This window comes from Molossus molossus, unplaced genomic scaffold, assembly GCF_014108415.1.
Source record: "Molossus molossus isolate mMolMol1 unplaced genomic scaffold, mMolMol1.p scaffold_m16_p_17, whole genome shotgun sequence".
Classification (NCBI taxonomy): Eukaryota; Metazoa; Chordata; class Mammalia; order Chiroptera; family Molossidae; genus Molossus; species Molossus molossus.
In genome coordinates this window covers 25,701,899-25,717,235 of record NW_023425352.1, presented here as the reverse complement: position 1 = coordinate 25,717,235, position 15,337 = coordinate 25,701,899, and the positions used below count along the sequence as shown (strand labels likewise).

Below are 15,337 nucleotides of genomic sequence, written 5' to 3'. Positions count from 1 at the left end.
GTCTAATCACCGAAGGCCAGCGCATCGCTAGGAGCGTTTGCAACTCGGCAGGAAGTTTGGTTGGATAAAGGAAACGCATAATTGGATTAATGAGCAGCTTGGGGGCAAGTGAGAAGCTAAAGAGTATTTATTAACCAGTGCAGGCCGCTAAAATGTTGTGTGGATATGAAGGTCGCTGGACTTTTCAAGGTATGACCTCTATTGTAGGGATGGCCCATGTGTTTCAACTTGAGATTCAAATCCAACTGATTGGCAGTGGCTTGAAAGGGTACTGTGATCGGCTCACGACATTTGCAATGGGCATGAAAGAGGAAAGTGGCGTCAGGTATGCCTTCCAGAAGCTAGTTCCTTCCTCCTCGGCACCATACCTGCAATTTGGGTCACTGCCACCGGGGAGGCAGGCCCTACTGGGGTAATACAAGCAGCTGGTAGAAATTTTCTAATGAAGGCCATGAGGGGCAGGCACCATGATCCAGCCTCTTGATTTTTACCTTTTCTGTGAAAAGCAGAACTTTTAATTAAAGGAGCCATATGATAGAAGTAGCTACTCCCTGTTATCCATTTCTAGCTAAATAACGTAAAGCAAGATCAAAAAGGAATCACACACCCATAGGCTGACCCCTATTTTGCTTGGTGATCTTGAGCCGAAGTCTCCCTGGGTCCCAGCTTTCTTCTCTAAAATGAGAGTTTGGGAGTAGGTCTCGAAAGTTCCTTGCCAGCTCTAAAATTCTAAAATGGATTAAAGGATTAAAAAGAAAGAAAGCAGACCCTCATCGGTTTTTCTCCCCAGTTTCTTCTATAAACTTCAGACCGACCTATGGGGTTTTTCTTTCTGAGCATGTTAAATATATTTTGAACAGAACAGCTTTTCAGCAAGGTTCCCCAGTAGTTAGTTCCCTCATGGGGGCGAAGGCCAGAGGGGAACCAACCACCATTAGTGTGGACCCTGAAATCACCTGGCTGGGAGACAGTGGGACAGAGAGGACATACACTTTACATTTCAATCTCCTGCCACGTCAAAGGCGCCCGGTGCACCCCCTGGGGCTGCTCAGTGCCAGGCAGTTGAGGATAAGCCGCGGGCCTGCCTGGATGGTGTGTCAGGAAACAGTCCTGGTGAAGAAACTTAGGGAAAGGTCTGTAAGTATCGACTATACTCTCAGGGCTCAGATGTAGGAACTCATTGAAATGCAACTCAGCATCCTAGCTACTCAGGCTGGTCCCACACCAGAAGCACCAGCATTAGCTAGGAGTTTGTTAAAATGCTGAATCTTGGGCCTCACCCCAGAGCTACTAAATCAGAATATGCATTTTAATAAGATTTCAGGTGATTCGAATGCAACTTGTCATATAGTTATTTAAAAACTTTTTTTCCCCTTAAAGCAATGCGTCTCAAATTATAACACACTTACAAATCACTGGAGGATCTTGGTAAAATGCAATTTTTTTTTTTTAAGAATAAATTTATTAAAGCTGGGGACAGTGAAACATGGAAGCACTTAGGATAGAAGAAACACAGGAGAGAGCCCAGGCAGGGCTGCTTTGGCTAACGGGGAAGTCAGGGAAAAGGAGCCTTGGAGACAGGTTCAGGGGGTTGGTTAGCTGGGAGTGAGATGCTGCTGCCCACTGCTCCCCTGATTGCACATCTCGTGGGGACCCTTAGAGTTTGGAAGACGTATGTCTGAGGGACATGGGTGTGCTCCTGGGAGGGAGAGTACAGGGAAATGCAGATTCTGATTTAGTCGGTCGGGGGTGAGGCCTGAGATTCTGCATTCTAGCACACGGTCAGGCGATGCCCAGGCTGCTGGTCTGCAGGCTTCACTTCCAGCAACAAGGCTCTACAAGACCCGTGGCTCTAAACCTGAGCTGCCCGACAGAATCTCCTGGGAAGTATTTAGAAATACGCTGTGCCCAGCTCCTTCACCCAGACTTCATTGGTCTGGGGTGCAGCGTGGGTGCTGCGTACTTTTAGAAACTTCCTAGATGGTGCTAATGGGCGGTCTGGGCTGAGAACCACTGCCCCAGACTCATGGTCCCCAGATGGGAGTGTAAGTTGCAATCTGATTTGAAGTGAAAAATGTTTCTGCTACCAAGATTCATCACCAGCTTGTTGAAGTATATGAAGAAAATCTATTTAGCTGGAGCGTGTCAAAGGAGGAGGCGGCGCAGGGAGTTTGGGGAAGAAAGCAGAGCAGCGTGGTACTGCCCGAGGCAGCGAGGCAGCAGGCTCCCCGAGTGACCTCTCATTTTACATGACTGGCTCAGGGAACCTCCTGTCACACCCCTGTGAACATCTGACTCTTTGGGGAGAAAAGTTAAAAATAGAATTAAAAAGTAGGTTGGACTGAACTTTCTGGTGTTCTGGGTGCGTGTGTATCAGCACCTGCATTCGAGCGCGGTGCGCGCTCACAGGCGGGCCCTGAGTGTAGGTGAGTGTTGGCGGCAGCCGGGCAGAGCAGCTGGGGGCAGGCTACACATCTGAGGCCAAGCCTGGGCAGAGGGGTGCAGGGCCAGTGTGCCAGCAGCTCAATAAGGAAAGTGGTCTGCTCCTGCACGGGGGTGAACGGGAGGGGACAAAAAGGGGTCTCAACAAGGCGAGAGGTGGTAGGATTTGTGTTTCAAGCAGTGAGCAGAATTGCTTTATAGTAATAATTTCCTCTCTCTCTCTTTATTGACTTTAGAGAGAGAGAAAGGGAGAGGGAGAGAGAGAGAGATAGAAACATCGATGAGAAAGAACATCAGCTGGCCGCCTCCTGCATGCCCGCCACTGGGGATTTGGCCCACAACCTGGGCATGTGCCCTGACCGGGATTTGAACCGGTGACCGCTTGGTGCATGGGTCAATGCTCAACCACTGAGCTACATTGGCTGGGCTGTAGTAATAATTTTTAAAAAATGCTCTACAGCCCTGGCTGGTTTTGCTCAGTGGTTAGAGCGTTGGCCCGGACCAGAGTCGTGGGTTCGATTCCGGCCAAGGGCATGTACCTCAGTTGCAGTTTGTTCCCAGCCCTGGTTGGGGTCATGCGGGAGACAAACCAGTCAATGGGTCTCTCTCACATTGATGTCTCTCTCTCTCTCTCTCTCTCCCTCTCTCCCCTCTACTCTATCTAAAAATAAATGGAAAAAATATCCTCCGGTGAGGATTAAAAAAAAAAAATCTCTATAAGCAAACTTCTTGAACATGCCTCAGCGGAATGAAGAGGAAAAACAAAACCCAAAGCCTGGGTTTGGATCTGATCCCTACCATAAACTATCTGGTGACCCTGGGTACGTTCCTTAACTGTTTGGTCTTCAGTGTCCTTATCTGTAACATGGGAATCATATGACGGACGTGCCGAGGTTTCAAGGGTTAAGTGAGCTGGTGAAGGCCTCACAGCGGGCCAGCAGGACAGGGTTCACTGAGCGCGCCCTGTCCTTTCAGAGTGTCCTAAGGTTAGATAGTCTTCAGACACTGGCTATGGGTCACATGCAGCCAAACTCGGTTTTCTGTGGCCTCGGGACTTTCCCGAATTGGGTCTGAAAACTGGTAACCAAGCAACCTAGATCTCTGATGTGGGGCCAGGCAGCTGTGGGGAGAGGCTTCCAGGGCAATTTTCAGGGCAAGCAGTTATTTAGCAATTATCGAAAGAGCCAAGGACACCACCTTGAGCTCTCACAAAAGCAAGAGCCCTGAATGCTTCAGATATTGGGAATGAGCAGGGGGTACAGAGACTCTCCAGACACTGCGGGAGGGCAGCGGCTTGAGGGAGAGAGGCAGCCGCAGGAGCACCCTGCCCTGCACGCGCTGGGCCACCAGATCTGCAGAGACCCACAAAGACATGCCCACAACTACGGCCTGTGGGGAGCTCGGAGAGGCTGCCCTGGCTCATTCACCCACAGCGACACTTCTCGTGGACCCGCGGTGAGCCAGGACTGTGCTCAGCACCACTGGGTTATGGAAAGAAAGCTGGTCAACATTTGCCATACAGGGTGAGGGGTGCTGTGGAGAAGGGATTACAGAGATATCTAAATTAACTGGGAGGAGCACTGGAGAATGCTTCCTAGAGGTAGGGGTGTAGCTAAACCTCAAAGGATGCTAAGAAGTTAGCTGGACAGGAAAGGCGGGAGGAGGAGAGGAGAAGGAAAAGAAGACAGAGAGCAGATGCCTCAGAGGTCTAGAGGACCCAGCTGTCACCCCAATCTACCCTTCTAGCTCTGCCTATTCAAAGGCCCCGATTCCTGGGACATGAGTCAGGAGGATGCATAAATTTCCCATGCCTCAGTTTTCCAGAGGAACTTTAGTTAGACTAGAGCAGTGGTTCTCAGCTGGGGGTGATTTTGCTCCCCCTCCCCAATCCCCCAAACATCTGCCAATGTCTGGAGACATTTTTGGTTGTCACAGCCAAGAAAGGAGGTGATGCTACTGGCATCTAGTGGGTAGAGACCAGGGATGCCCAACATCCTACAATGCACAAGATAGCCCCACAACAAAAGACCATCTAGCTCAAAATGTCAATAATGCCGGGACTGAGTGACCCTGGATCAGTGCAACATTCTGGTGACTCCCTCCTCCCCAGGGCAGGAGCAGGGACTCAGATTGGTCACTGTGGAAGAACTGGGCATGGGAGCCATTTCTAGGCCTGCCTTGATGCCAATGCAGATGCCAATGCAGAGGCCGCACCCTGCCACATGCTGAGCTTGGCCAGGCAGGGTCAGCCCTGCCCCCACCCACCCGAGCATTGCGGTGGGAGGTGCGGGCGCAGCAGCAGGCCCATGGACCCCACTCCAGAGCCTGGCCTTTCAAACAGCTGTATCTGTAATGATGCATTTTAATCTCCATCTGCCCGAGCCTCGCCTCTCTCCTCCCTTCTCCCTCCCCCTTTCTCTCTCCACTGATCCTGAGTCTAAAGGGAAGTAGGATGTTATTCACTGGGCCCCTTCAAATCCCAACACTGCTCCTGAGGTTGGAAATCCGGTGTCATATCTGGTTCTTGCTTCTTCCTCATTCTTCACAACCACTGGCTCATTGAGTCAATTCTGCTTCATGAATTTCTCTCAAAACTCCCTGTCTTTCTGTCTCCACAGCCGGGGATCTGCCCCTCTATCCTTTGCCTGGACAACAGTACCACTTGCCCACTGTTCCCCCCTCATCTCACCCCACTTCCCCACAGCTATCAGAGCTCCCTTCCGAAACCTCGGAGCTGATCATGTTGCTCTTCAGCCTAACTCATGGGACCCAGTACACAAGGCAAACAGGGATTTTCATGTAACAAGCACTATGTGAGGGGTGGGTAGTGATAACACCCACCACACGTGCCCGGCATCACTCTAACCCTCCACGTAGACATGATCTCACTTTATCCAAACAGTAACCTTGTGAGGTAGGTACTACTACTGCCCCCCTTTTATAGATGAGAAAACTAAGGCACAGGGAGGTTAAGTAACTCGCCCAAGGTCACACGGCGGTTCATGGTGGAGCCAGGATCTGTGCCTAAGCCACCTGGCTCTAGAATTGGTGTTCTTGGGCGCTAAGCCATTTCTCACTGCACCAAGCCTGTCTTCAACCATGTGAGGTGGGAGGACAGTGCAAGGAGCAAGCACCTCTGCCTGGGGCAGCTGGGGAAGGCCTGAGAGAGAGGCGGTGGGGAGCTGGCCAGAGGGTACGGTGGAGGAAGCGCTCCCTGCTGAAGGGCCAGTGTGTGCACGGTGGCTGAGCAGGCTTGTGCAGCTCAGCGAGGCTCTGTGCGCTGGAGCACGGGATGGGGCGGGACCCGACTGGTGGATGGAGTGTGGCTAAGGAGGCTGGAAAGGACTGTGGAGGCCTCGTGAGAGAAACGAGCCAGAAGGGTTAGAGAATGACAGGCGTGATATAGAGAAAAAACATCGTAGCTGGGAGAGATAGCTGGAGCCTGCCATTTACTCATTCACTCATTCATTCATTCCAGGTTCTTGTGCACCTCCTCTATGCCAGGCACTGTTCCGAATGCTGGGAAAACAGCGAGAACAAAATACAATCCTTGCCCCCGTGGAGTGTGCATTCTAGTGCCTCAGTCACTGGCATCCCCATCCTGGTCCTCTGCACTGCCAGCCTGGAAGATAAATGCTGGACCTTCTGCACCTCCCGCCTCCCAGGGGCCACCACGTCCTATGCATCTTCCTCAGCACCGAGAAAACACAAGGCCTCCTTCTCTTCCCTGCTACCTGGAGAGAGCTCCAGACACTGCCTGCGGCTGCACTCAGACAGAAAGGAGACTTGGTCCTGCTCCAGAAGAGGCAGATGAAAACTCAAGGGACCCGGGCTAGCAGGTGCCACAGAGACCAGCCGGCTAATGAAATGGTGTTTCTGAAAGTGAGAGGACAAATGCAGTCTCCTAGCCTTATGCACAAGGCATAGCAGGTCCTTAATAAGTATTATTAACTGCTCAGACTTCCTGGTCTGGAAAAGGAGAAATGAAATGAGACAGTGTTAAGTGCTGAGCACAGTGCCTGGCCAACAGAAAGCCCATGTGTGGTAGGTAGCAGTGGCAACAATCAGACTGTTACTACAGCTAATACATGTTTTTTGAATGAATGAAGGCATCTCAGGAGGTGGAGTCCAGGCCCACCAGGTGCTCCCCTTCCAGGAGTAGCTGCCAAAAGTTGAATGGAATGCAAATGCCTGTAGGACTTTGAAGAATAGGCTTGCTTCTGTTTCTAATTTGTCTAGGAACCTAGCGGAGTTCTTTGACTTTTAAATACTGCTTTTCAAATGCAGAACTCCTCAGTTTACTGTAATATACACATTTATTCTTCAAGCGTTTTGTGGATACCTGTGGGCCAGGTTGGGAATGATAAATAAGACATGGCTTCTGAAGTCAAAGAGCTTGCAGCCTACCAGGAGTGAGTCACAACAGCGGGGGAGCCGGTCAGAGTAGTAACAGGTACAAAGTCCAGACTGAGCTCATAGGAAGGAAGCATGAACTTGCCAGGTGGGTGGGAAAAGCAGGCAGGAAAGGATCTCTGAAGACGAGGAATAGGAATTCCAATGGGAGCTGCATTCCAGGTGGTGGAGACCCACGGATCAAAGGCATGGTACTGCGTCGTTGGTGCACGCCATACATGCAGCTGTAATGCAGTGTTGGGAGTGTGAAGTGGGAGAGAGGAGGGAGTCTGCGGGGAAGGCGGACACAGTCGTGCATGGAGGCAGTGTCGGGGCCTGCAGAGCCCGCCTTGCCAAGGTAAGGAGCCTGGAGTCATGCTGTGGGGCACGTTTTGATGTTGGTCCAAGACATGATCAGGCTTATATTTTAGAAAGGGCATTTTAGATGTGGGACTAGGCTCACTGAGTTTCTGAAAAGTGAGTGAGAATATCACAGAGGGGACCTGGACATCCTGAGGTGGGGGTAGGGCTCAGCATTGGATGACTTCCAAAGTTCTTTTCCAGGATTACATGTCTATGGGTCAGATTTTTTCCCCTAAATCACTTAAAATGCATTGTGGACCTTGCTATTTAAAAGCATCCTCCTGGGAATCTTTCTGTGAAGCAGAGATCCACTCCCCAGTCTGTCTTCAGTGAAAATCCAAATGATCATCTATCTGTCTGCTAAGAGCCTGGACACGGCACCAAGCCTCCTGGGAGCAGCCTGGGGGAAGGGGGAGGGAGTAGAGTGAGCACCCAGAGGGTGGGGAAGAGGAAGAGAAGCCTGGCCTTGCTCAGGGCTAAGAGCGAGCCACCGGCTCAGGGGGTGGGCCCTGCTCGGCTCCTCAGACCCTGCTTGATCAGTGGGAACCCGAGTGCCGAGTGCTGGCTCTGGGAAGGAGGAGCCAGAAGGAAAACTGGCCTCACTGACCCAGTCCAGTTTGGAGATCTGCTTAATGTCAAGAACTACCTCTGCCCTAGAATGGCCACCTACGTTCACTTGTCCATTTATTCACCCACTGAGCACCCAGTGACCCTTCCACATGCCAAGCACCGTGCTAGGCACTGAGGTTACAGCTGAGAACAGAGACTCAGTGCTTCCCCCACCCACACCACTGCCTGCACGGCAGCATTTCTCCGTCTGGGACTCTTACTTCCCCACCTTCAAGAGCCTCTGGCTAGACAGAGCTTCTCGGATGCGAGGTGCATGACTACAATTTCCACAAAGAGTCTGCTCTTAGGGACCAGGGAGAACCTGACATCACTTTGAGGCCGAAACTGCTGGCGAAGGAGAGGCCTTCCCGCCCCTCTCCTCGGGTTACGAGGACTGGCCTCCCGGGGCAGGGCCTGCCCTGGACGTGCAGAACCTTCATGGAGGCACAGGGATGAGATCGGTGGAGCAACTCCCACCCCCCAATTTGGGAAAGGAGGGGTATAACCTTGGTCCTCTAAGGGGAGTCTCAGGGGATTTCCTACCTCCATTCCTATAAGAGAGGAGGGCGGAGCAGGAAGAGGCCTTACGTGAAAACACCCACAAAGGCTGCTCCCACCATCCTCCAGGTGCTCCTCTGCCCACAGGGGGGAGGCTTCGGTCCCAACCTGTTCTCTCTCCTGACATCCGCGTCGGGATTTGCATGTCAGGATGGGTCCCTAAAGGCAGACATCAAAGGCGGGCAGGGCAGGGGTGCCCACAGGACATCCCCGCTTGGGGCTGCTCTCCGGGCAGGGGGACGGCTGTTAGGGAAGGCAGTCTCTGCAGTCCCTCCTCTGGTCAGTGGGACCCCTGAGCTCAGCAGTGATTCCTGTGACCTTGTCACTGTACTTGTCGGGTGCAAACAAAGCTAAGAGTAACTGGGAACAACAGCAAGGGTCATTTTACACTCTGCACTCATGGTTCCTCTGTGGCTAATTAAAGTAATATGTCAAAATGTCCCTTGGAAGAGATCTTTAAGTATATGCTTGTTAAGTAAATAAGCTTTTACTAATTAATAAACACACCTTCCAAGTCCCTCCTTGAGGTTCCTTGCAGAACTTGCCTGTGTCAAGAGGGCTGAGCAGGAAAGGGTGGAAGAGGAGCCGCCCCCTCCCCTTCCCGGAGGAATGGGGACAAATCTGGCCACTTGTCATTTGTAGAGCTATCAGTTTCTCCTCCGGATGTTGATCAGATTTCCTGGGCTGGAACCAACTTACAAGGCTAGGGTTCTGGAATGTTTCCAAGAAGCAAACACTTTACTTCTTACGAAGTCAACATGATTTCTTTCAAGGAAAATTTCAATCTTTTTTTTTTTTAAGTGCCTAGGGTTTCTGAAGGGCAAATCTTTGGACTTTTCTCTAAAAACAATGATTATGATATACTTATTATTTGCTAAGACCACCCCCAGTACATACACACTCACAGAGAAGCATGGGTGTGGCGGAATGATGCACCCAACATTCTACACGAGTCAGTGGCATAGCCAGAAATAGAACTTTCCGAACTCCCCAGTTTTTATTGATTTCAGAGAGAGGAAGGGAAAGGGAGAAATAGAAGCATTGATGAGAGAGAAACATCGACTGACTGCCTTCTGGGGACTGAGCCGTGACCTGGGCATGTGCCCTGACCGGGAATTGAACCCATGACCTCCTGGTGCATGGGATGATGCTCAACCAACTGAGCCACACCAGCCAGGCAAATCCCCAATTTTTAATAATAGCAATATTAATAGTTTTTTAAAATAATTTTCTCCGTGTTTTCACAGCTCACATTCAATCTTCACAACTTTTGGGGGAGTCTGGGTAAGTCAATCTTAGGACACAGCAGATCCAAGTTCCAGACCAGCTTTGCCACTTGCTTGCTGTGTGACCCTGGCTGGTGTCTTCACCTCTCTGGATCCCATGGTCCTCAGCGGTGAAGTGGGACAGTTGGATGAGAATACTTCTCAAACCCTTCCCACCTCTCACGGCTCTGATTCTATGCTGCATGCTCTTCTAGTCTAGGGTTTCCCAACCTCGGCACTACTGGCCTCTTAGACCAGATAGTTCTTTGTCGGGGGGAAGTCCTGTGCATTGTGGGAGGTTTAGCCTCATTCCTGACTTCTACCCACTACATGCCAGCAGCCTTCCCTACCCCAAGTGTGACAACAAATATGTCTCCAGAAATTGCCAAATTTCTGGGATGCAGAATAACCCCTACAGTCACTGCCCAAGGACTTCAGTAAGGTCAAGATCGTGAGTGATGCAGTGGAAAAAGATCTTCCGGTCCCTTTCTCTTCCCCAACCTCTTCACACCTTCATGCACACCTTTTAAACACAATCGCCCAGCCTTTTGCTGCTTCTCATTTCTTAAATGCCCTGAGTGGTCCAGGGTGTGTATGGTGTGATAATGAACCAATTGATTTCATACTTTCTCCTAAGGAGAGTTCACAGGTTTATGTCCCCTCAACAACCAGCCAGACTCCCCAGAAATCCCTCGCAGAGCCCCAGCTGGCCTGGAAGCCTGTATCTGCAGCCTGCAGGAGGCTCGGTGAGCACGGATTTGTCAGCACTCTTAAATCACTGGGCTCCGAGGAAGGCTTCTCCCAGCACAAAGATCCTTCCTTAGGAATCAATAGCTCAGGGCCTTCCATCACATTCAGAATTATCCTGGGACTTGTAAAATTTATTTTCCCCAAGCATGGCAAAACCCAAAAATGAAACCCTAAGGTGGAGGATGGAAGAAGCAAGAAGGAGCCCTGCCAAGAAGGCCTTGTTCGTCAGCCCCAATGCTGCTGTGAGCAGAGGCTGATGTGCAAACCTGGACACTCAGTCTCATGTGCTTGGAAAAGCAAGACCCAGTGAGGTTTGCAGTGATCCTGCAATAATATGTTCTCCCAACCAAATACCTCTGTATATTTAACCACGGGCAGAGGCATGTTAGAGACTGTTTTCCTTGATCTTCACTATCCCACCCTCATCACAGGGTTGCCAGCTTCACCATTTTGCAGAGGAGGAAACTAAGACATGCAGAGGCTGAGCGTCTAAGGTCTCTAAGCCAGTAAGCAGGGGAGCCAGATTCTAAGCCTGCGTCCTTTCCACTACACTGGACTGTCTTCCCGGTGAGAGTGGGGTAAGGATCAATTACCTAGGGGGGCCCATGAAAGAAGCTACTTCTTGTTTTCTCAATGTCTAATGCCACTTCTCAAACTCTCTATCCTCTCCCCCATTCAAAAAAAAAAAATCCAGAGATCCTGTGCTATAGCTGCATTTTATGTAATTGTATTCCTCTGGCCTTGTCCAGAACCAGACCAAGCTTTAGAAATGCTGGCACAATTCTTTAGCTAGAGCTGGAGCTGGTGCAGATCTCAAGCACAGCCTCTCAGACCCCATTTTAAAGGAGGAACTGTTGCTCTCTGGTGGTCCACATTATCTTACTGCCACCCTCCTCCTCTTGAAGATAAAGACCCAACTTATCTGTGAGCCTGAAGGAGATGAGCATTTTCCCTGGCAACAAGCATCCCCTGGGTGAGCCTTAGGGACAGAAGAGGATCCACCTCTTGGAATTCTCGTGTAGCAGCACTGGTTCCTCCTGAGGGTCACTGCCAATCAGCCGAGGCTCTGAGGGCAACTTTATATAGTGTGCAAAGAAGCAGGGTGGGAGAGGAAACAGAGGGAGCAGCCCACAGGCCATTCAGCAAACCTCCTTCCCAGGCCCAGCTCAGATGTCGACAGCCAGATTCACAGAACAGAAAAAGGGCAATGGAAATGGTAGTATCTTCCAGGTTACCCAAGAAGTCCTAACACAAGGATTTTGCAAAAATAGAACATCCTAGCACTCTGACCTTGAGCTGGGAGTAGCAAGAATGGGGAAATGGGCAAATACTGGTTGGAAACTCTCCACTTCGCCCAGATCTGAATACTGGAGGTCCCACTGGCAGTGGTGTGACTGCAAGACAGAGAGACCCCTCTCCAGCACACCTTAGCAAAAGGAAGGAAGAGCTCCAGGCCTCGGGTTCAAGACCACTGTGAGGGTCTGGGCACTTCTGATTCCTAAATGTATGCACAGAAACCTGGAGTCACACTGCTTTTGCCTTAAAAAACAAAAAAACAAAAACAAAAACAAAAAACACTTGGAATAATGAGATAAGATAATGGAGAAAGAGGAAAGAATTAGGAAAAGAATAATTAGGAATTTCTATTACCTGTATATGTACAGTACAAGAACTTTATCTGCTCCTCATCTCCTCTCTAAATAACAGGTTCAAAGGAAAGTTCCCCAAATTACTATATTCATTAACTTACCTATTTCTGATCAATCAGCAATTATGAGCACCTACTGTTCAGGGAACACATGTCCATTTCTATAGTAAAGAAGAAGCAGGCCATGGGATGGAAAGAGCTCGGAGTAGAGGACTACGGATCCCTAGGATCCAGTCTTATCTCTACCACCAAATAGCTGTGTGACCTTGGGCAAGATACTTGCCTTAATTGGGCTTCAGTTTTGTCATCTGTAAATTAAGTGTGTGCATGTGTTAGAGATGAGATGAGGTTGGACAAGATGCTCTTCAAGATTTCTCTCTTCTAGTTCTAATGTTCTTTGGCTCCACGAGCTCTTAATGAGTTCAAAGTACACACCAACACCAAGCACAAAGGAATGATCTCAGAGGGTGGATGGGGCTGAGGACCAGCTCTGTTTCCTTGGAATGCTGTATTTGCTTTTGCTCCAATGCACCTGACTGAGATCACAGGCCCACCTGAAGTTCAGGAAACGTGTGGTAGAAGGGTTTCAATCATGAAGGTGACCACTGGGGGCTGTGGCCTGAGCTTGCTTAAAGCATTAAATTACTATGGCCAATGAAGGGCAAGAAGTGAGAAAGTCAGTTGTCCTGAGGTGGGTGCCTTTGGCGCCCCCTACTGGACACCAGTGAGCCTACAGGTCAGCTTCATTCACATTAGCAGGCAGTATGGAAGACAGAACAGGAGGTTGTCACAGTTCTTTCAAAGGACAACCTTCCTGGTAGGTGGTCCTCTCTCCAAAATTGTATGTTCCGCTCCTTAGACTTACATAGACCATTGGTCCACACATTCACAGGGGTGCTCCTGTGCAGCGATAGGACCTCTTAGCCAGACATCAAGGTGCCAGATAATAAGCAGAAGGCTTCAGAACACCAGGTGCAGCCCAGAGGGAGAGAAGGGAAGAAAGAGTAACAAGCAGGTATTTTGCTGTACAAATCCCCAGTGGAAAAAAAGTCTTGGGAACTGCAGCAGGAAAACGTTGACCGCAGGCAGAGGATAGAGCTGGGTTTGGGGATATGGGTTGATAGCCCCCATAAAAGATCTCCAGGCTAAAGCAGCTGCCCTAGGAGCTCAAGACACCCACCCATGATCAGGGAAGAGGTACAGGTGAAAGATACAACCCCAATTGAGCAGCCTGCCCTTGACTTTCTCCAGAGACCATTAGTAACAACTGGAAACCGGAATATTATAATCTTGGTCCACTGTGCCAGCATCAAGGCCCTAAACTCTCTTTGTTGTCTCTTAAATTAACTTTAGGACCTGCTGCCAGAGGATGTGTTTAATCAAGTCAGAGGGAGGGAAAATGCTCCCTCAGAGGCCACATTGGAACAACCGCCATGTTCCCACTTTCCATCCTCCCTCTCCCCTTCCTCATGGCTGAGTGAGATACAGTATGGCTCTGAATTCGCTCTAATTCAGTCTTGGGTGTCTCCAACCCCAAGTCATCAGGGTAAAAACGTCAGTAGCGCTTCTCTTCCGACACTAGTTCGTTCCTGATTCAAGACAGCATCACGGAGTTGTCTTCTTCCCTTCTTTTCCACATGGCTTCACTTGGGAAGTCCTACACCCCATCCCAGAAGATATTTCAAGTGTGACTCAAGAATGTGTCCTGTCTGGAGAGCTGAAGCACCTTCTGGGACGCCCAGAAGCCACCCTATGTGCACACCCTACCACCGCCAGCAGCAATATTCATTAGTCATCCCCAGAGAAAGGGGCGTAATCTCCCCCCAACCCCAGGAACATTTCCCAGTCACTCTTCGAGGCTGCCATCCAGGCTGGGATGACTCTGGATTCTTGAGTTGGTTTCTGTAGAACTGGGACTAACCAGGACTCCCAACTACTGTACTGTGAAGAAGTGCGCTGCATTGCTGGGCATTCCCCCAAGCCTGGCCTGCCACCCCATCAAAGCCTCCATGTGTCCCCACGGGGCTAAAGGAGGACCTCCGGCTCCCTTGGTATGCCTGAACCTGGCTTGCCTGACAGGCTGAAAGCAAGGAGACCACACCTCTGTCCAGCAAAGGCAGCTATCAGCTACGCTGCGCGGGCTGTATCTCGGAGCTGTGCTGGGGAGACTGGCTTCCCCGGGGGAGAAGCGCCAGCCCCCCAGGGCTCTTTCCCATTCTGGAAGCTTAGACACCGTAGCTTTCCCGGCCCAGAGCTGATCCTGCCTGGCTGGGTGACTCCTCAACACCCCCAGCACAACCCTCCTCATCTGCTCCGCCCCCTCGCAGCCCCGGCGCCCCCGCCCCAAACAGCTGACTTCCAGTGTGCCCCCAGTTGTGAGGGCTGTCGCCCCGCACACCTCCGCTTCCACCTCTCCATCACCTCCGGCCCGATTCCCGCCTCGCCCACAGCCCGCGGGGGAGGCTCTGTGCGCCAGTCGTCCTGAGCCTCTTGGCAAGTTGGAAGCAAAGCCTCTGCCACCTTGGCGGTCTCTGTCTTCCCTGGTTCCGGGCGGCATCCCCGCCACCGCTGCGGGCAGAGCGGGAGGGGAGCTTGGGAGGGAGAAACTTTCTCCGCCTGAGGGGGTGGGGGCACCGGAGCGGGTACTCACGCCGGGGTCAGCACGGGGAGTCATCTTCGGGCTCTCGCAGCCCCACCGCCTCGGGGCGTCGGAGCGCGGGCGTTCGCTGCCGCCTCTGTCGCCGCCGCCTTCCAGCTCCCAGCCCCGGTCCCGGGCTGGCCTCGAGCCTCCCGCCCCGACGCCGCTCGCCCGCTTTATACAACTCCACTCGAGCGCGCCCGGGCTTATGTAAAGGCTGGCGGAGCCCCGCAGCCAATGGCGCCGCGGCTGGAGCTCGGGGCCCGTGGGTGGGGGGCGACCGCGCGGCCAATCGCGGCCAGGGGAGCACGGGGAGCGGGGTGGGGGAGGGCGCGCCTCCTCTCGCTGATTTAGGAGTCGGGATTGCGGTGGCAGCAGCCAGCAGCACGGCCGGCCTGGCCCGGCCCCGCGCGGCGGGCGCTGGGGTGGGCGGCGGCGCAGGCGGCAGCGAGGGCGGGCGTCCCCTGCGCCCTGCCCCTGCGGCGCGTAACCTTCAGGAGGCAGCGGGGCCTGGCAAGGAGGGCGAGGGTGCCTGGCAGGACACTGGGGGCCCCGGGCCGGCGGGAAGCAGGGGTCCCTCGGGATGAAGCGCTGGGAAGGAAGGCAAGGGGGAAGGGAAGGAAGGGCGGCGAGCCCCGGGGCCCCGCGGCCACCCCAGAGCGCAGGGCCGAG

General features: G+C 52.0%; 1 protein-coding gene across 1 annotated transcript in view; it reads right to left on the bottom strand.

Moving 5' to 3' along the window:
* CRTAC1 (cartilage acidic protein 1) overlaps positions 1-15,045 on the bottom strand; it is a 148,684-nt gene extending 133,639 nt beyond the window's left edge. The window contains exon 1 of the mRNA XM_036265128.1: positions 14,678-15,045. Coding sequence (XP_036121021.1) covers positions 14,678-14,701 — 24 coding nt within the window. The 5' untranslated portion in view covers positions 14,702-15,045. The remainder of the gene's footprint in view (positions 1-14,677) is intronic.
* Between the last annotated feature and the right edge of the window lie 292 nt (positions 15,046-15,337).